The 23334-nt window shown below is 37.3% G+C and overlaps 1 protein-coding gene across 1 annotated transcript in view; it reads left to right on the forward strand.

The window, feature by feature from the left end:
- LOC136879354 (sodium/potassium/calcium exchanger 1) overlaps positions 1-23334 on the forward strand; it is a 232766-nt gene that overhangs the window by 109290 nt on the left and 100142 nt on the right. The window contains exons 8-10 of the mRNA XM_068229086.1: positions 8324-8392; positions 8743-8841; positions 14551-14649. Coding sequence (XP_068085187.1) covers positions 8324-8392; positions 8743-8841; positions 14551-14649 — 267 coding nt within the window. The remainder of the gene's footprint in view (positions 1-8323; positions 8393-8742; positions 8842-14550; positions 14650-23334) is intronic.

Consider the following 23334-nt stretch of genomic DNA (forward strand, 5'->3'; position numbering starts at 1 on the left):
GATTAAAGCTAAAACAGACACAATGAAATGGAGTGACAATGTCAAAACCAATTTGAAACAGGTAAGAATTATACCAGCAGATGTCCAAAACAGGGTAATCTTCAGATCCAACATTCACAAATGGCAAGTTGACCAAGGGGAAAGACCATAGAAGAAAGAATATTGGAACAACCTGTTCTGAAGACAGAAAGGAAGCCCACAGTGAAAGAATGAAAGAAATATGGTCACAAAGGAAGGCAAATGCACACCTCTAAGTACTTTGTGTAGTCTTAATGGGCTTATTCACACACACATAATAATACTAATAATAATAATAATAATAATAATAATAATAATAATAATAATAATAATAATAATAATATGGCCTCAGTCACCACATCCAATCATTTTTATAATATTATGCTACCTGGCTGCAGACTTATCAATTTTGACATTTTGTTTTACTCTGGGCCTACTAGATGGCAGACTAAACTGAATCTCTGAGCTTTAATTAATTTTGTTGGGTAAACACTAAATGTGTCAAATCAAATCTCATCTCATCTCATCTCATCTCATCTCATCTCATCTCATCTCATCTCATCTCATCTCATCTCATCTCATCTCATCTCATCTCATCTCATCTCATCTCATCTCATCTCATCTCATTATTTGCAAATGAGGTGTCTACCTCGGTGGCAAATGGTACACTAAAATACATTATTGTCAAGCACTAAATTTTTGAAATTAACAAGAGAAGAAGAAAATTTTCCTAGAATACAGTATTATACAATTTACGCTAACAATTTTTTCTATTAAACACACACCTCATCCTTAATAAATTCATATTGTTTACAAAATTCTACTTATAATATCTCCTGTACTTACAAACATAATCAAGTGATATACAGTATGTGAAATTACTTATAATACTATACAACTGGTATAAGATTAAAATTAACATTGCATTTATTTACTTATTTATTTTTTACCCATTTTGGAACCTAAGTAGCCTAACGACCTGCTGTGTCTTAACCAGTGCCCCTTTTGTCCTGAAGGGGCTTCACAGCTACCGTAGCGGTCCCAGGGCCCTCGAAGTCCCCACTGTACGTCACCCCTACAGGCAGTCCCCTACTTGAGCTGTCCAAACTCCATAGACCAGGGGATGGAATTAATTTCATCACACACATTTTTTATTTAAAATATCCTGCACAGGTCGAGTGCCCTCTAACATTTCATTTATTTTCTCTGTTACTATTTATTCTTTTCTTGAATATCTGTACAGATTTTGGAAAAGGATCAAACACTACCCCTGGTAAACCGTTCCACTCCTTCACGCCCTTCCCAATGAATGAAAATTTACCCCAATCGCTTCTGCTAAAATTCCTTCTAATTTTATATTTGTGGTCAATTCTGCCAATATAATTATTTTCCAACTGAAGCCTCTCATGGATTTCTCCCCATGCTTCTTCTCCTATATAGGCTCTATATAATCCTATAAGTCTAGTTTTCTCCCTTCTCTTACTTAAAGTTTCCCACCCAAGTTCCTCTAACATTTCTGATACACTACTTTTTCTCCTGAAATCCCCTGTTACAAATCTTGCTGCTTTCCTCTGCACATTATCTATTTCTTTAATTAGGTATTCTTGGTGAGGATCCCAAACACTGTTCGCATATTCCAATAATGGACGAACCATACTTAAGTAACTTTTTTCTTTTAATTCTTTGTTGCATCCTTTAAGTAGCCTCATTATGACATGTAATGATCTGTATGCTTTCCCAACAATGCCATCCACATGACCCTTCCAGTGCAAATTACTTTCAAATCTCACACCTAAGTATTTGTACTTGCCATCTTTTAGAACAACTACCTTATCCAAAGTATATTCAAATTCAATTTTAAAGCTCCTGTTTGTAAATGTTGTAACAGTTGATTTGCCTCCATCTTCAACCCATTGTTGGATACCCTCAATGGCACTTTGTAATTCTGAACAATCCTCAGTGTTATTTATTTCCCTATAAACAATTTAGTCATCTGCATACAATCTTATTTTTGATGTTATATTGTTCCCTAAATCATTTGCGTATATTAAGAAAAGTAATGGACCGATTATACTACCCTGTGCAATTCCCTTCCAAACTTTCTCTTCCTGTGATATATTATTTTCTACTTTGACTTTCTGAACCCTTGAATTTAGAAATGTTCTTATCCAACGTATAACCCTTACGTCCAATCCTATTCACTCCAATTTCTTTAATAATATTCCATGTTCCACTCTATCAGAGGCTTTGGAAAGATTTATGGCTATGCAATCTAACTGGCCTCCTGAATCCAACTGATCTGATATGTCCTGCTGAAATCCCACCAGTTGTGCCTCACAAGAAAATTTCTTTCTAAATCCATACTGGCTCCTCATGAACCAATTTTTATTATCACATATCCTTCTGATGTACTTTGCTATTAAACTCTCCAGTATTTTACAAACTATACTTGTCAGGTTGATTGGTCTGTAGTTCTCTGGTTTCCTTTTATCACCATTTCCTTTATAAATTGGTATTATTATAGATTCCTTCCATTCCTTTGGTATTGCACTATTATTTATGACATAGTCAAAGAGAAATTTTAAATAAGGCACTATGTACCACCCGATTGTCTTTAATACCTCCCCAGTAATTCAATCACTCCCTGCTGCTTTTTCTTGCTGAAGCAGTTGGATTTCTCTGAAAATATCTCATTTGTGAATGAGAAACTTCTTGTTTCCCTATGTGTCTCTCCCTTTCTATCTTCTGTTTTGGTTTCCAACTCCTGACAATCTTCTACTGAATCTCTGAATTCCCTACTAAATAGATTTGCTTTCTCAATATCTGTTAAATAGTGTCAACCCCCTTCTCCCACCGTTGTGGGAATTTGGATTCCTTTTCCTTTTTGATTCCTTATATATGAATACAGCATTTTCCATTTCCCTTTGTGCTCATTACCCTCTTGAAGTATGCCATTCATATAATTCTCTTTTGCTTCCTTTTTCACTCTATTCAGTTCCCTCATTAGCTGTTTTCTAGTTTCTCTATTCTCCCTACCGTCTTTGATTTTCCTGTTTACTATTCTACATTTTCTTTTTAATTTTCTTATTTGCCTTGTATAATAAACAGGGTTTGAGGTCATTTTACCCTTCTTAACAGGTACAAATCTCTTCTCTCCTTCCCAAATGATTCCTTTAAATTGAGCCCAAATTTACAAACTTAAGGTAAGTCCCAAATTCATCAACTTTAGTTTTTCTGTATAATTTCTTTTCTTGTATGACCCTCTTATTAAGCATTTTCGGTACAAGTCCTTCATCCATTATTACAGCCCTATGGTCACCTATTCTTTCAAGTTTTACATTCTGACATTGTATGACATGGTGAGTAAAATGGACTTATCTCTGTTCTTCAAAAATCCAAATACCTCCACCAGGTTTGAACTCATTATGCTGGGATCCGGAAACCAACACTCTACCACTGATCCACAGAGAGAGGTAGTAGCTGGATGCTTATGTCACAGTAGGCGATTTACGGTGTTTCTGAAAAGAAACTACAGAATTTATCTGCAGTTGCGTTAGATTCTAAATTATCTACAGTGAATTTACTAAAGTCCGCCTCTGTGGTGTAGTGGTTAGTGTGATTAGCTGCCACCCCGGAGGCCCGGGTTCGATTCCCGGCTCTGCCACGAAATTTGAAAAGTGGTACGAGGGCTGGAACGGGGTCCACTCAGCCTCGGGAGGTCAACTGAGTAGAGGTGAGTTCGATTCCCACCTCAGCCATCCTGGAAGTGGTTTTCCGTGGTTTCCCACTTCTCCTCCAGCCGAATGCCGGGATGGTACCTAACTTAAGGCCACGGCCGCTTCCTTCCCTCTTCCTTGTCTATCCCTTCCAATCTTCCCCATCCCTCCACAAGGCCCCTGTTCAGCATAGCAGGTGAGGCCACCTGGGCGAGGTACAGGTCATTCTCCCTAGTTGTATCCCCCCGACCAAGAGTCTGAAGCTCCAGGACACTGCCCTTGAGGCGGTAGAGGTGGGATTCCTCGCTGAGTCCGAGGGAAAAGCCGAACCTGGAGGGTAAACAGACGATGATGATGATGATGATGAATTTACTAATGAATTGAATTTTTCATTCTCTCAGCACTTGTCTGAATTTTAATGTTGGCTGTTTGAGTGATAAGTACTACTCTCCTTTGAGTCAATTTTGGTAGTATCATATTTTCATACTTACCTGTTATTTGCCAATGCGAACTTGTGCATATGAGTAATGTGGTTACTTAAATAGCCTTCCCATAAATTTCCATAATGAGGGCATTTAAAATAGTCATCATCACCATCATTATCATCAGTTTACAGTTCCAGTTCTTCATGATATTATTCAGTGTCCTTCCCTATTTACAGTATAATGTCTGTCTTTATATATCCATCCAGCAGGTTCTAGGGCTTCCAACCAGGTGTTTTATTGCTACCTTTCTTACCTTTGGGATGTTCTTGTGCCTTATTTGTCTTTAGCTGTTGTGGAATGTAGGGTAACATGTGTCACATCTTCTAACAATACATGCAGAGTTCATGAGACAAATTTTTTCAGAAATGCAATCCTGGTTCGTGTCATCTTTTCTGTACACCAAGAAAATTATATAGGCATTTATTACTCCAATACTTACGAGTATGAGGGTAAAGAGTGATAGAGGCCAACTCTTAGCGAATATAAGTTAAATCCTCTTCCACCTCTGTTTACATAAAAAATTGGAACTTTCAACAAGTTCACTACTGGATTGTCCACTTTCTGAGGGTGGTCACCCAATTCCAAACATTATCTTCATTCTCATCCAACAAACCTCAAACATCTGATTCATCTGGAATTTTTTCGAGTAAGTTTCTTATGAAAATGAAAATCTACAGCCTGTTTCCAGTCATTCGACCAGGTCAGGAACAGAATGATTGAAGCCCCATCTAGCAGCGAGGATAGGAACTGTGCCGGCTGCCAAAGCCTGTTGCACTCCTCTGGAGCAGGGAGTACCCGGAGAAACACCTGTTTCGTCTCTGCTTTGTCCAGCATGAATCTCACATGGCGTGACCGGGATTTGAGCCATGGAACCCAGCAGTCAGAGGTCGGCGCGCTGCCACCTGAGCCACGGAAGCTCTTAAGTTTCTTATCCATTCCTTCTATTGTGAATCCACCTTGCTACAAAAATATAACAAAAATACCATTATGGTGTGACACAAGAGAAAGACTTTAAATAATTCTAATATATGCTTCAGTTATGCATAAGATTAAAAGAAATATTTAGTAAAGAAAAACAAATCCTTATTAGCTGCTCAGTTTTATCACGTGGTAATAAAAAATGCAATGACTGATAGGTATGTTTACTTAAAATTGATCTTACTACATATAAAATGTTACTAACCAACGGCCTTTGACAGTAAATCACAATTGTAAACATGTAATAAAACCACACATGCAGAAAATATAGAACCTTGCTTATTAGTCGCCCACAGAGGAAACTGGGATCAAATGTCCCTTCCCTGCTACAGCCTACAAACTACAATTACAAATTTCACACAGAGTGATTCCAAATGAATGAAAAGGAATGTATAGGGGTGGAAAGCTTTGCCATGCTCTGTCATGCAAAGTATAACGGACCCTGAGGAAATCTCCATGCACGACTATTTGAAGGTTAAGTGTAGGTCTACTATATTGTAACAGTAAATGTGGTACTTCGGTAGAGATGAAACGCAGGGCGTGTACCATTCGTTGAAGTGCATACAGAGGGAGAGGGTTTGTTTAAATAAATCTTAAAATTTTTTTTTCAGAGTTTATTAAGAAATTGAAAGTAATGTCACCTCTGTACAGCGGATACAGTAGAAAATGTTCCTCGTCCTATGGCTGGCGATGTCCTTGGATTCCGGCAGCTCCATTTTCCATATCAGCGAACCACCATTCGTCCCCCGATGGAAGTTCTAGAAAATCCATTTGATGTCTTGAAGATCCATGCGACGTTAATGAATGGCGTTGAGGTAGTCCTTGTGAATGGTGAACATGAATGAACATCATTAAGCCCTGGGGCGAGTTAATGTAAAGGCTGCTTCTGCACAGATGAGAGGAACGTTTATAAATGGTTTTAACAAAGTTCAAACACAAAATGTATCTTTATCACACGGTGAAATGTCACTCAATTTTGTCCCGTGTTAAGTGAAAGAATGCCACTAGACTCGAATAAGCATGTAAGTTAATACTCATAAAATAAAAGTCCACTCGAAACTTATCGTCGAGTTTAACAGAGTCACTTAAAGTTTGTGGCACTTGGTACAACGTAAGGTAATGCCGCATGACTTAGTTCTTTGAAGCACTGTTCAACATAATTCATTGAAAATAAAGATGTTCCACTCGTGAATTAGAACTCATTCACGTATTGAAAATAACATGAAATCAAAAGACGAAATTAATCGAGTATTGACAGTCCTTGGTTTGACTGTTCGTAAACTGAATGTTCGCAGAATTGAAATGTGCTGTTTATTAGAATTGAAATGCACTGTTCACACATGCACAGTTCACAGTTCATGACCTAAAATATTGACACAGTTCATGGAATGGTAAATTAAATTTGGATTCAAACACAGTCTTATAACTTGAAGTATTTAGTACTCAGTAAGGAGCAATCAGTTCTAAGTCCTGTCCATAACATAAAACTTCAATTTCGAGCATTCGAAAACGTTTGTGAGTCTTAGACACTCGTATAGAGTAACAGTCAATAGATAATGTCCAGACGATACACAATTCATCTCACATCCTATCGGAGTAAAAAGTTGTCACAGTATAAAGAAATCTGCATAAGTCCATATTCAACACGATTAGGTGAAAGTCCACGGACTTGAAACTTAATAGCGGCTTCACGCTCGATCACGGTGCCCGCAAACCGACTGTGCGAACACTACAGTCTAGCGTGCACATAGATACTCCGGCCACACACTGGCATCACACTCTGGCAACATGCTGTAACACACTGCAGCGCACTGCAGCACACTCTAACATGCTGGAACACACACTGGTCTGCTGAGCGAAGCAGTATGTATTTATATCTGATCCGGGCCTCCACCCCTTGTTCCATAACTTTATCGTCCCAAGTCAGATTCACGTGAAATTCGGCAGGAACATAGCTAAGGGATCAAGTTATATGGTGATGTTGTTCAATTTGTTCAATTATTATCGTGGGAAAAGTTATTACCCGTCGAAACTCGAAGAACATTCTACATCAGTCTAGGCTCTGTAGTGCGGCGAGGCATGCTGTGACGTCACCCGCTCACTATGTCACACGCGCACAGCTGTTGCTCGCCATCTAGTCAGTCCTTCGTAAGCGGCCCGGAGCGTAACACGTAAGTTTTAAAATTTCTATGACGGGGACTTAGTTTGTACCGCCGTTACCGGTACAATATATTGGATTACTATGTTCAAGAAATTTTGTACAATATGATTAAAGAATCTAAAAATATTATATGTAAATTGATTGGTACCAGTATGTCATTTCCGTATGTAAGTTTATCTAAAACTTGAACATGGCAGACTTTAAGTTTAACCCTCGCAGGACTAAGCCAGAATATGTAACATTGAGGACCAAGTGAGGGTGTCAAAAAATGTCCATTACAGGTAAATGTAAGTGAGGGAATTATTCTGCATTTAATCTCACTATTATGCTTTATTATGCATTTTGAAGCACATAAATGATGAAAATTAATGTATACAACAATGAATGACTTCCATATACAATATTTACACAAGGAACTATTCTGCATTAATCTCGCTATTATGCTTTATTATGCATTTTGAAGCACATAAATTATGAAAATTAATGTATACAACTAATATTTACACCCTGGAGAAAAATGTCGCTCATTTTGCAATGAAAACTACAGATACACAAAATATGCATGCATACTAACTCTCTATTGTTGATACCAACCATTCTCACATTTGACAACTTTGTGACAAAAAATATTGGATGTTATACACACACTGACTCAAACCCATACTTGAAATACCTTAATACCTTTATAAAAATCTGGCTTACTCTGTCGACCAAAGAGGGGGCTATATTATAACCATTATGATTTTCCCATTTCACACCAAGATGTTTGTAATAAAATAACAAAATACACTCATTTAAATGCACAAAACGAAGATTGCAGGTCACTAGTTACATTATTATGAAAATGACAAGAATATTAGGAAAAGGTGGACTTTTTTAACCCCCCTTGGTCCATGTAGGGTTAAGGAAGCAGTTCAAATAAAACAAAGTACAGTTATAATATTTTGACCTTCTTCTGTTAACAGATGTAGAGAAGAATCCAGAGATTTCAAAAAACTTGGTGGAAGAAGGTGTAAGATTTCAAGAGTCACTTGGTATGTATTGAGAATTAAATTCAGAAAGGGCTTACTTCCCTAAAGGTTTTACATACATACATACATACATACATACATACATACATACATACATACATACATACATACATACATACATACATACATCTGTAATAGACAAATCTAAATTTGTATTGTGTATGGAAAAGTGCCATCTGAGTTCATGTGCATCCATCTTCCAGCCTCGCAGAAATGCTTAATATGTCCCTCTCTCTCTCTCTCTCTCTCTCTCTCTCTCTCTATATATATATATATATATATACTATCAGCTTTCAAGTTCCTAAAAATATACAGAAAAATTACAGGTAAATATCACCTTCTTCTGTTAACAGATGTAGAGGAGAATACAAAGGAGTCAACAAGCTCGTTTGAATTCCTCAGCTCATGTTGTAAATGTAAAACAGAAGATGAAACAACTAAACCATCACATGGTACGTATTGAGAATTAAATTCAGAAAGAGATTACTTCCCTAAAGGTTTTATTTGCACACATACGTATATCATTGGTGGCTCATAATGAATTACGTTACTGATTCTCCTCTGTGATGTCCAGTCTATTGCATTTAGTGTAACAGACAAATCAAAATTTCATCTATATATATAAAATAACATGTCCTGACTAACTGATTCATCATTGCCGAGCCAAAACTACTGGACATAAATAAATTAAATTTTGGGCGTACATATGTATTAGCGAGTACTATAGGTGCTCACTAATGGAGGATTTTTTGGATATTCCATTACTAAGGAGGTGAAAAGTGGGGGGGGGGGATTGTTTAAATGAGTATATCTCATAAACATATAAGATTTAAAATTTGGTATTTGGAATCTCCCTTAAAAATAAGGAAACACGTATTTTTTGTTTTCGGAAAATTCCATTTGGGGGGGGGGGGGAATGAAAAAGGTGTAAAATGGGTTAAATACCTTTTATGAGGATATTTGAATCTCAGAAACTGAAGATATTACAGATAAAATTGTTATTTGGAACCTCCTTTAAAAATAAAGAAAACCGAGCTCGATAGCTGCAGTCGCTTAAGTGCGGCCAGTATCCAGTATTCGGGAGGTAGTAGGTTCGAACCCCACTGTCGGCAGCCCTGAAAATGGTTTTCCGTGGTTTCCCATTTTCACACCAGGCAAATGCTGGGGCTGTACCTTAATTAAGGCCACGGCCGCTTCCTTCCCACTCCTAGACCTTTCCTGTCCCATCGTCGCCATAAGACCTATCTGTGTCGGTGCGACGTAAAACAACTAGCAAAAAAAAAAAAATAAAGAAAACCTTTTTTTTGGAAAATCCAATGAATGGAAATGAACAGGAGTGACAAATGGGGTGAATTTAAAAAAAATACTATATCTACAGTATATTTCAGAAACATAACATGTTACAAACATGAAAATTGACATTTGGAATCCCCTGTAAAAGTAAGGAAACATAGATATTTTGTTTTTGGAAAATCCACTTAAGGGGAACTGAAAAAGGGGTGAATTTTTAAAATAAGCATATCTGCAGTATATCTCAAAACTTAACATGTTACAGATGGGAAAATTGGTATTTTTTATTTCTTTTAAAAAATAAACATGTATTTTTTTATTTAAAAACACTAAGGGAGTAGGGGTAAAAAGGACTGAAAAGGGGGTTGAATTATTTTTATTAGCATACTGATATCTCAAAAACTGAATATGATACAGATGTGAAAATTGGTATTTGGAGCCCCCTTTAAAAATAAAGAAATATATATTTTTTGTTTTTGGAAAATTCACTTAAAGGTGGTAAAAGAACTGAAAAATTTGTTGAATTCTTTGTATGAGGATACTTATATCTCAAAAACCAAAGCCATTGCAGACATGAAAATTGGTATTTGGAATCGCCCTTAGAAATTAAAAAAACGCATTCTTTTGTTTTGAAAAGTCCACTAAAGGGGGGCTAAAAGAATTGAAAAATTAGTTGAATTATTTGTATGAGGATACTTACAAATTATCTTTAAAAAAAGCTAAAGATGTTACAGACGTGAATATTGGTATTTGGAATCTCCTTTTAAATGAAGTAACATGCATTTCTTGGGGGGTCGGGGGGGGGGGGGGTGAAAAAGGAGTCGAATTCCTTTTATGAGGACACATATATATAAAAAACTGAAGATGTTAGTTGTGATAATTGGTATGTGGAAGCTCCTTTATAAATAAAAGAACAAGTATTTTTTTTTTCAGAAAATTCACAGCAGGGGGCAGAGTGAGAGGAAGTGAAAAAAATTGAATTCTTTTTATGGGGATACTTATATATCAACAACTGAAGAGTGAAAATTGGTATATGGAATCTTTAAAGAAAGAAGTTTTTTTTAAGGGTGGGGTGGGGGCAATTAACTTAATGGGAGGAAGGGGTGAAAAAGGCGTTGAATCTTTTTATGAGGATACATATATCTCAAAAACTGAACATGTTATAGACATAAAAACTTGTATTTGGAATCTTCTTTCAAAGTAAAGGAGCACATATTCTTTTGTTTTTGGAAAATCCACTTAAGAGGGAGGGGGGGGGGAGAATGAATTGAAAAATTAGTTGAATTCTTTGTATGAGAATACTTATATCTCAAGAACTAAAGATGTTACAGACATGAACATTAGTATTTGGAATCTCCTGTAAAATAAAGAAACACATATTTGTTTTTGTTTTTGGAAAGTCCACTTAAGGGGGTAGGGGTTGGAATGAAGTGAAGAAGAAGCTGGATTCAGATAAGGATACTTATATCTGAAAAACTGAAGATATTACGTGCATGAAAGTTGGTATGTAGAATCTCCTTTAAAAGTACCGGTATATGTATATATAACTGTACATCAAAAACTTAACATGTTACAGATAAGAAACTTGGTATTTGGAAAATCCTTTAAAATCTAAGAACATGTATTCCTTTTCCAGAAATAGCACTTAACAGGGGTGAAAAGAAGTGGAAAAGAGGTGAATTATTTTTATGAGGATACTTATATCTCCAAAACTGAAGATGTTACAGATGTGTAAATTTGTATTTGGAGTCTCCTTTACAAATAAAGAAATCTTTTTGTTTTCAGTAAATACACTGAGTGGGGGCGGGGGGTGAGGCTGAGGGAAGGTCTGATAAAGGGGTTAAATTATTTTTACGGGGATACTTATATCTCAAAAACTGAATATATTACAGACGTGGAAATAGGTATTTGGAATCTCCATTAAAAATAAACATGTACATTTTTTTTTCTCTCGACTTGAGAGAAGACTGTTTCTCACATGTACAGATCTATGTCACATGGTCATCTTAGCTCCATAAGGCAATACCACAGATGTGGTTTACAAAGTGTTTCTGGGGTAAATGCAACTGAATTTTTTGGTGAATTTTTATACTTTAGGGATTTTGAGATAATGTCTTAATGTCTTAGTACAGTACCAAGGAACGATTACTTTTATCAAATTACAAAATCCTCACGAGCGAAGCTGCAGGTGACTGCTAGTTATAATATATATTTTGGGGATGATAGGTAATGTAAAATTTATAATGGTATATGCTGACATATTTCTAACCTGCAACCAGGATCATCTTCACAGCAATAACAAAGATGTTAGTGGCAATTGTTACGCCATAGTAACTAGATTCAAGAGAGAGAGAGAGAGACCCTTTTAGAAATATAGTTCATTCTAGGGCCTCCAAAGTCAAGGGGAAAGATGTTGGAAGAGTTAACTACGGAAGGCAACCACCATCTGCTCACTATATTGTACCAGAGGTATACCTTTCCTTTCTGTTCATTTTGTGTGCCTTCTCAACTATGGCCATCTCTAATAGCAATTAAGAACTTCTGAAATGTTGTAAAAGTTTTTCCCTTGATATTTAGATGGCTCTAACATATGTTTTAGAATTAACTCTGGAGGGCAAAGCTCAAAATTAATTTGTGGGAAAGTTTGAATGTTATGCTTATGTTACCCTTTATGTTTCCAAGTTGTCAATACTATCTCTGAAGCCTCCTTAATTCTAACAGCCTATCATAAGCTAGAATGTTAAATTATTCACCAATTATGCTCCTGTTTTGTAACTTGTAGCTTCCCAATCACATACTGGGATTGTAAAAAGCTAGATGTTTCTCCTATTTTCCCTTTGTAATAGGAGCCATTCTTGGGCTCTGGGTCTTACCTGGCTAGTGTGCCGGTGTGCGCATCATGAAGGAGGATTGAGAGAGGCTCCCATGGAAGCTAAGGCGGCAGGGCTCATGGCCCAAAGGAGCTTCAAACTAATATGGTATGGCAGAATAAAATTAAATAAGTGACTGTTCTGGCGTGTGAAGTGTGGGGAAGGCTTCAGCGGTTTTTCATTTAGAACTTCTAGTAATGTAGGGCTTTGTGCACAGTCTTTGGATTTAAATTTTATCCTCTACTGGGAAGTTAATTAAATGTAAGGGGGCATGTGTTGTTAGCCTCAGAATCCTCCCCTTCTATTTGGATTGGGTGACTAAATATTTTCATCTCCTAAATTTTATTCTCAGCCTTTAATGTTTTCCCTTTTAGTCACCTGGTAGCATGGGATTAGCCCCTGTTTCTTAGGGCCTTAATCCCACTTCAGTTTTTCTTCCTTGAATTTTTTGGAGTGCTTGTTTTCTGCCTCGATTTAACTTCTGAATTTTGGCCTTTAGTAAACCTTTCCATTTTTATTTTTCATGGCCATGTGATATGAATCATATGCCTCTGCATGTACTTTTCTGTGAGGGCAACCTTGACATTAAATAAGCTGTGTCACTATGACATTTTTCCAGGTAAATTTATATTGCCCAACATGGGCACATTTGATGGTATGTGTCACTGGGTTGTGACATTTGAATTAAAAGTGTACCAAGAGACATGCTCTGTTTTTCCAGTAAGTATTGCCTTTGAATTGTGGTTAACTTAACTGTAATATGAATTTGTACTCTGTTGCTTGTACCAGTAAATAGCTAATATGCTTTTCTAGTATGTTAAAGCAAAATGGGAGTTTCTTCCCTGATTAATGTACCGGTACCTGTTTGAAGGTGTTGTACCTGCTTCAGAGCTTGTGAGCTCTTGGTCATTTATTCAGAGCTGACGAGGTCCAGTTATATTTATGGTCTAATTTTTGGAGCACCTATGCTGTTTTGTTGGCTGTTGGTTGTTGTTAAACTCAATTTTTTAAAATTAATCAGAAAGGAAAGAAATACAATTTCTGGAATCTTATAAGGGTAACTTGTACTCCAATTTCTTCACTGTCCAGCCATTCACCCCACACACTTCCTTACCTCTGCTGACCAGGGATATATCCGGAACATACATAATTGTCCCCTTTATTAAAATTATTTGGGTATTTAGCAGTTCTATTGCCTCACAAATGATTCTGGGTATAAATTGTTTCTCTTTACAAAAGACACATGTTGAATCAAAAATGATCCTATTGGTTTAAACTGCGCTGGAATATATATGACTGATTCTTTGCACCTGTGGATCGGTATATGTTGGCCAAACATCTAGAATGGTAGTATCAATGGTTAAGCATCATTGCAAGCACTTATGTGTTTGCCAGCCAGAAAAGTCTGCTGAGGCAGAAAGTTCCATGCATAATGACCATCAAATAATTTTTGATGCAACATCTGTCATTTGTAAAGAAATACAATTTATACCTAGAATCATTCGTGAAGCATTAGATTTTGCTAAACACTCGAATACTTTTAACAAAGGGGATGGCTATATACTGAGTGGATCATAGCTGCCCTCCATAGTTCATTCTTGAACATCTTTCTCCTTGACTCTGGAAGCCCTGGAATGAACTACATTCCTAACAGTGTCTGTCCATCTTGAGTCTAATTACTATGGAGTTACAATTGCCACTAACATCTTTGTTATTGTTCTGAAGATGATCCTGGTTGCAGATTTGAAATGCATCACCCTATAATAAGTATTACACATCCCCAAAATTATATATTATTATGTCATTTAACAGGTGTGAAAGTCTACTTTTTAATATCTAAATTTGTATTGCATACGGGAAATGCCATCTGAGCTTATACATCCATCCTCCAACCTCGCAGAATTGCCTCGTATGTCCTTCTCTCTCCATGCCTATCAGCTTTGAAGTTCCCGAAAATTTACAGAAAAATTACAAGTAAACATCACCTTCTTCTGTTAACAGATGTAGAGAAGAAAACAAAAAAGTCAAAAACCTGGCGGGAATTCTTCAGCACATGTTGCCAACGTAAATCAGAAGATGAAACAACCCAACCATTGCTTGGTATGTATTGAGAGTTAAATTCAGAAAGGGATTACAATCCTAAAGGTTTTACATACATACATACATACATACATACATACATACATACATACATACATACATACATACATACATACATACATACATACATACATACATACATACATACATACATACATACATACATACATACTGTAACTGTATCGGTAATAGATATAATTAATTGGTAACTGACTGAGGGAATTGAGGCATTTTTCTAGCCTTCTTTGTCCATATGGAAGTTAGGTTGTGTCGGATTGTGCAGCAGCTCTGATTTGGTGGTGCCTACTCAAGTAATTCATAGCTTGAAAAATCTCCAGAGAGAGAACGTTAGCTAAGGAATGAACAAGGAGGGAAGACACATTCTAATAACCCCGCCCACTAAAAATGGCCAAAATATGGTAATGCCAACTTGTTAACTTGGTTTGAGACTGGATATTTTGAGATAATCGCATTACTTATTAACGGACGGATCGGCATGTCATATGCGAGCATATTAGACCTCTGCCAAAATTATAAAGGGTTGTAAAAATTCAGTGTTAGTCAAATTGCAGCATTAGAAGCATACTCACACCAGCTGTGAACCCAAACTCCAGATGGGAAATCTCCAAAGAGGCGTCATTATTTGATTGAAGATATCTGCTTAATTACCGATTGAATTTTCCCCATATAATCAGACATCATAGAATTATGAGCTACATATTTTGACCACATCACCAATGTCGAAAGATCTGTAGAACACAAGCTATGGAAATTGTAGTGGGGACGATCCGCCATCCGTTCTGGGTGTTGGGGTGTGATTATTTAAGAAACCGACCTGTGGAGGACAGGAGGACTTGCTATGAAGTGTTGAGAGGGAACAGATGGTCTGGTCGCGTCGCGAGTCAGAAAATTTATTTCCTTTGTGCGGGAGTGAAAAAATCGAATTGTGTCGTTACGCTGTCGAAGAGACAATTTTGAGTCAAATATATAAGTAATCCGCACATTGGTTATGGACAGGAATGTAAAAATCCTGATGAGGTGGAAATGATGTGAAAATTCAAGCGGGCAGTAGGACGATTGTATCACCATAGGACTGTGGAGTTTGTATATGCTTTGATAAACAGTGTTGGAGAAAATTTAATTAGATTCTGCCATAAACTTGATTTGATAAACAGTGTCAGAGAAAATTTAATTAGAGTCCATTTTACAGTGCTTTGATAAACAGTGTTGGAGAAAATTTAAGTATATTCCTCCGTAAACTTGATTTCATAAACAGCATCGAAGGAAGACATAGTTAATTGAATGTCCTTTGCATTAGCCAGTTCCAGTGGATCTGATCTCAAAACCATGCAGGTGCCGACAGTGAACCCAAGAGAAGAATTTGAACCACCGTGCCTGGTCTAGTTCCAGTTGGGGACTGGTCTGAATTGAGTAGGAGCCAGTCAGTACTCTTCAGCAAACAGACTGGGATGGGGGGCTTCAACCCCAACACGGCGCGTCCCAATGGCTGATAGGGGAAGTTTCTGTAGATATGCAAGGCAGGTACGAATAATGTTATACCAAATAAGCACCTGTGGATCAACTGAGGCAATCCACTGTCTTGTGGATAGAGTTTTGACCCAAAGGCTATGGGTGTAAACCCAGAAGGAAAATCAAGCAAGGACAGAGGCTTTAAGGGAGCAGCCCTCTCACTGTCTTAGCTCCATCGTAGGGTTAATGACCTGGAGGGAGTGAATTTCGAAACAATTCAGAGAAATATTAGATTTGAAGCTGGACGGATCACACGACGACGAATTGGCGAGAAACAGAATATGAGAATCGGAACCTGGAATATTACCTCTCTGACAGGCAAGGAAGTGTAAGTGGTGGAGGAGATGAAGAAGTACAAACTCAAAATTCTTGGGATCAGCAAAGTGAAGAAAAAGGGAACAGGGGAGATGGGAGTGGACCCAGGATATATTCTAAGATATTCAGTATTAGATAAGAGAAGTACGGCTAAAGAAGGAATTGGAATTATCACAAGTGAACAATTAAGTAATAAAGTGATGGATTGGAAGGCAGCGAGCCCAAAGATAATGAGATTAGATATGTATCTGGAAAATAACCGAAAAGTTGCTTTCATACAAATATATGCTCCTACTGAAGATAGTGGTGAGATAGAAAAGGAGATATTTTACTCTGCCCTCCAGAGGACATTGGACAAAGCTAGAGATACCATAGAATCAGTGATAATAATGGGGGACTGGAATGCTAGAGTTGGGAATAAGATGAGTTCTGGTCATGGAAGCTTGGGAAGGTATGGGGCAGAGAGAAGTCTGAACAGCAATGGGAAGAGAATGCTTGAGTTCTGCATAGATAATGAAATACGACTAGAAAATTATTTCCTCCCTCATAAACAGATCCACCAAATAACCTTTGAGGCAATAAGCAGAAATGTATGAAGTACAATAGACTACCATGTGTACACAAAGAATACCCACTATGATTTAATGGATGTGAGGGTATTCCACAGTGCGGAACTCAACACTGAACATTGTTTACTGGTAATGGAAACCCGGTTCTGATATATACAAGAATCAACAAAAATGAATTATGTCAAAGTGAAAGTATCTGCCTTAGAGGATATCTCCAAGTGATGGGAATATGAGAATAAGTTGAGCGAAAACTCATACAGAAGGAGAAAAATCACAGAGGTATGTGGAACGTGGAAGACAAATGGAAGGTGATGAAAGAGACAATTAACCAGGTAGCTACAGAGGTGTGCGGGATCAGCAGAGTCAAAGGAAATAAGAGACTGACAAGATGGTGTAGCGAAACGGTAAAAGAAGCGGTTGCAGCTAAGAAAAAAGCAAGGAGAAGATATATGAAATCCAAAAGTGAGAAAGACAAAGGAACATATATTTATTTATTTATCGTATGATGTACACAGAAAGATTATATAAATAAGTATGCAATATATACACAATATATACAAACAGAAGCCTATAGTTCCAAATCAAGCCCTTTGATCCATTTTAAGGCCTCCTCAGTTGCGTTATGAATGTCAGGAACATATATACAATTAAGATATAAAGCAGGGAGAGCAGTCAAGGAAGCTAAAAAAGGAATCTGGGAACAGTTCGTAAGGGAAAATAGAAAAAAAGTTATCAGGAAAATCAAAGAAAGTTCTGGCAAGTGGTAAAAAGCTTGAAGGGAAAAAGGGGAAAGGAAATCAGAAATATTAAGGATAAAAATAACAGGCTGAAAATCAACATAAATGACATCCTGGAAGTGTGGAGTGAATATTACTCAGAAACCTTCAAGGAAAGCAATAGAATGGTGGGCATGACACCAATGGAAGAAGATAACAGTGGAGAGAGAGAGAAAAGGAAGAAGACATTAGTTTGAAGGAAGTGCATGAGGCATTTAAGTCCATCAAAACTGGTCAAGCAGCAGGCTGGGATCACCTGGAGTCTGTGAAATTCGGAGGAAGAGAACTGGATCTGGGATCTCTTCAAGTTAGTTTAGAACTCTGAGAAAATAGTAGAAGTTTGGGAGCGGAATATCATTCACAAGAAGGGAAGCTCAACTGACTGTCATAATTACAGAACGATATGCTTTGCATCAGTTCTCCAGAAGTTATATTCAACTATAATAGAGAAGAGTCTCAGTGAGCAAGTGGAGGAAGAACTGGAAGAAGAACAGGCTGGATTTAGACCCCATCAGCAAATATAAGATTGGATCTTCTGTTTGAGAAATGCAGCAGAAAAGAACCTAAATCAGGAAGGAGAACTATTTACAGCATTTATCGATTTGAAGTCGGCATTTGACAGAGTACCGAGGGAAGAGCTATAGATGGCTTTACGGAAGGCACATATTACCCTCAAACTGACTTACGGTGATAAAAAGTGTATACAGGAGGTTTTTTTTTTTTTTTTTTTTTTTTCAATTTCAATCACTACTGATCTGCATTTAGGGCAGTCGCCCAGGTTGCAGATTCCGTATCTGTTGTTTTCCTAGCCTTTTTTTAAATGATTGCAAAGAAATTGGAAATTTATTGAACATCTCCCTTGGTAAGTTATTCCAATCCCTAACCCCCCTTCCTATAAATGAATATTTGCCCCAATTTGTCCTCTTGAATTCCAACTTTATCTTCATATTGTGATCTTTCATACTTTTAAAGACACCACTCAAACTTATTCGTCTACTGATGTCCTCCCATGCCATCTCTCCAATGACAGCTCGGAACATACCACTTATTGCAAAAAAATCAGCTTCAAGAGGGAAGGTCGCTTCAAACGTAGCTCCTCCAAGGTCACAGTAGGAATGGATTTTGACAACAGCAAGAATATGGGGAAGCTCCTTTATTATTGGCAAATGGTAATGAGCTTCAAGGTTCCGTAAATAACCCAATTTCAAGATTATGTAAGTTCAAAAACAAATAGCAGCCACCTTGGAGGGAGTGAAAGAAGTGAACTCTTAACAATATTCAGAACAGTGTCAAAGCAAAGTCGTACATTTTTTAATTTGAAGACAAGTGAAGTATTTTAGTGAAAAAGTGGTGGAAACTTTTTAATAACAACTGTTCAAATGAATAGAAATAGTTTTTAAAATAGGCTAACTATAAGTATATCCATTCCATCTCATTTCACTAACCCATTTAACCAACACATTATTTTTAATTTATTTTAATTCAATTCATATTTACATAATATTTAAGAAGAACAAGGTACCTGATTATAATGTACTTAAAGATAAACACTTAGTGAATCACCTAAACTATATAAACAGTTGAAGATGTTCTAAAAAAGAACGAAACATGTACTGTGTGCAATTAATTAATTTGCTAAAATGCAAATATAAGTATCAAAAAGGTGGAAGAATTTTATTGTTATAAATCTTTGACATACCACTTAGTCGAGCAGCTCGTCTCCTTTCTCCCAAGTCTTCCCAGCCTAAACTTAGCAACATTTTTGTAACACTACTCTTTTGCCGGAAATCGCCCAGAACAAACTGAGCTGCTTTTCTTTGGATTTTTTCCAGTTCATGAATCAAGTAATCCTGGTGAGGGTCCCATAAACTGGAACCATACTCTAGTTGGGGTCTCGCCAGAGACAAATATGCTCCTTTCTTTACATCCTTACTACAACCCCTAAGCACCCTCATAACCATGTGCAGATATCTGTACCCTTTATTTACAATCATATTTATGTGATTACCCCAATGGAGATCTTTCCTTATATTAATACCTAGGGATTTACAATGATCCCCAAATGGAACTTTCACCCCATTAATGCAGTAATTAAAACTGAGAGGACTTTTCCTATTTGTGAAACTCACAACCTGACTTTTATCCCCGTTTATGAACATACCATTGCCTGCTGTCCATCTCACAACATTTTCGAGGTCACGTTGCAGTTGCTCACAATCTCGTAACTTATTTATTACTCTATAGTGAATAACATCATCCGCAAAAAGCCAAAAAGCCAAAAAGCCTTACCTCTGATTCCACTCCTTTACTCATATCATTTATATATGTAAGAAAACATAAAGGTCCGATAATACTGCCTTGAGGAATTCCCCTCTTAATTATTACAGGGACAGATAAAGCTTCACCTACTCTAATTCTCTGAGTTCTATTTTCTAGGAACAGAGCCACCCATTCAGTCACTCTTTTGTCAAGTCCAATTGCACTCATTTTTGCCAGTAGTCTTCCATGATCTACCCTATCAAATGCCTTAGACAGGTCAATCGCGATTCAGTCTAATTGACTTCCTGAATCCAGGATATCTGCTATATCTTGCTGGAATCCTACAAGTTGGGCTTCAGTGGAATAACCTTTCCTAAACCCAAACTGCCTTCTATCAAACCAGTTATTAATTTTGCAAACATGTCTTATATAATCAAATAGAATGCTTTCCCAAAGCTTACATGCAATGCATCTCAAACTGACTGGCCTGTAATTTTCAGCTTTATGTCTATCACCCTTTTCTTTATATACTGGAGCTCCTATAGCAACTCTCCATTCATTTGGTAAAGTTCCTTCATGCAAACAATAATCAGACAAGTACTTCAGATATGTTACTATATCCCAACCCATTGTCTTTAGTATATCCCTTGAAACCTTATCAATTCCTGCTGCTTTTCAAGTTTTCAACCTTTTTATCTTACCGTAAATGTCATTGCTGTCATATGTAAATTTTAATACTTCTTTATTATTAGTCACCTCCTCTATCTGGACATTATCCTTGCAACCAACAATCTTTACATACTGCTGACTGAATACTTCTGCCTTTTGAAGATTCTCGCATACACACTCCCCTTGTTCATTAATGATTCCTGGAATGTCCTTCTTGGGACCTGTTTCTGCCTTAAAGTACTTATACATACCCTTCCATTTTTCACTAAAATTTGTATGGCCACCAATTATGCTTGCCATCATGTTATTCTTAGCTGACTTCTTTGCTAGATTCAATTTCCTAGTAAGTTCCTTCAATTTCTCCTTACTTCCACAACCATTTCTAACTCTATTTCTTTCCAACTTGCACCTCCTTCTTAGTCTCTTTACTTCTCTGTTATAATACAGTGGATCTTTACCATTCCTTACCACCTTTAAAGGTACAAACCTATTTTCACATTCCTCAACAATTGCTTTAAACCCATCCCAGACTCTGCTTACATATTTATTTACCGTTTTCCACCAATCATAGTTACTTATTAAAAACTCCCTCATGCCTGTTTTTTCAGCCATATGATACTGCCTAATAATCCTAATTTTAATATCTTCCTTTCTTTCACATTTATTTTTAATTACCACAAAAACAGCTTCGTGATCACTAATACCATCTATTACTTCGGTTTCTCTATAGAGCTCATCTGGTTAGTTGGTTTCATCACTTTCTGAATCAGTTGCCCTTCCCATATTAACTTATTTGCCATCTGTTGGTCATGCTTCCTGTCGTTCGCATTACCTTCCCAATTGACATTTGGTAAATTGAGATCACCCGCTACAATCATGTTTCTTTCCTTATCGTTTCCCACATAGCTGATTATCTTATCAAATAATTCTGAATCAGCATCTGTGCTACCCTTTCCTGGTCTGTACACTCCAAAGACATCAAGTTGCCTGTTGTCATTAGAGAAGAGCCTTACCCCTGGAATTTTGTGTTTGTCATCTTTAACTTTTTCGTAGCTTGCAAATTCTTCTTTCACCAGAATGAATACTCCCCCTCCTAACATTCCTATCCTATGATACACCCTCCAGTTCCGTGAGAAAATTTTTGCATCCATTATATCATTTCTCAGCCATGATTCAACACCTATTACAATATCTGGTAAGTATATATCTATTAAATTACTTAATTCTATTCCTTTCTTTACGATACCTCTACAGTTGAGCACTAACATTTTTATGTCATCCCTACTTGATTTCCAGTTCCCTGTTCCCTTAACACCACTCCCTAGGCCACCCTGTTTCCCTGAATGTATCTCCCTATAACCCTTCGAAACAAATTTCCTAACTTATATGTACCACTGCGGTTTAAGTGAAGGCCATCTGAGTGCAGATCCCTATCTTCTACCCACCCATTAGGATCTAGAAATCTCACTCCCAGTGTCCCACATACCCACTTATTTAAATCCCCAATCACCTTCCAGCCAGTCCACTGATAACAATCTCCGTTTCCTTAAACTTCGCCCGTGCTGCAATTACCAGGTCCCACACATCCCCAGCTATGTTGGTACTTATACCTGCTTGTTTTATGTTGTTAGTATCAACGTGAAACACTACCACCTTCTCCTTTCCCTCCTCCTTTTCTACTTTCCTCAACATCTGCCTTAACCTAATTTCTGGATAATACTCTACCCTGGTACCCTTTCCTCCACACACTTTCCCGACATGTCTAACGATGGAATCTCCCATGACCAGAACCTCAACCCTACCCAGCTCATTTGATCCCCTCCCCTCCTGGTCAGTCCCATCTTTCTTGACAGCTGCAGAAGTTATTTCCTCTTCCCTTTTCTTCATCCCATGACCCTGTTACACCTGTCTTTTCCTATCCATTACTCCACATTTTCCTTTCCTACTTCTTCCCTTTCTCCTACTTCCATACTTCTCGGCAACAGTTCCCTGTTCCTCATCTTCTCTCGGTTGTTGTAACTGCAGTGACTTGTACTGATTTCTCACAGACACCTGTCCTGAATTCTGATCCTGAATGGAGCTCTTAGCCTGGGTTATAGGTGTAGTGAGGATAAATGGTCAAACCTCAAAGGAATTTACTATGGAAAGAGGTGTCAAGCAAGGTGACGGGCTTAACCCTCTGTTCTTTATAATATTCATGGATCAACTTGTTAAACAACGTAAGAGGTGAACAAGTAAATGCAAAGTTGGAAATTTCAAGATGAGACAAGTGTGGATACAGGCACTAGTATACACATATGATATTTCACTTTTGACAACAGATAGAGATAAATTACAGATGGCGGTGATTGAATGGGGGTGCACACTCCAAGACAGGGGGATGGAAGTTATTGTTAGTAAAAGTGAAGTTATGCATCTTACTAAGAAAGAACAAAAAGACCTTAGCATTGAGTAGCAGAATGAGATTTTAGAACAGGTTCAGCAGTTTGCATATTTAGGCAGCATCATAACAGCAGATGGCAAAGTGGATTCTGAAATAAATCACAGAATCCATAAAGCTAACAATC

Source organism: Anabrus simplex, chromosome 8, assembly GCF_040414725.1.
Source record: "Anabrus simplex isolate iqAnaSimp1 chromosome 8, ASM4041472v1, whole genome shotgun sequence".
In the NCBI taxonomy this organism is placed as follows: Eukaryota; Metazoa; Arthropoda; class Insecta; order Orthoptera; family Tettigoniidae; genus Anabrus; species Anabrus simplex.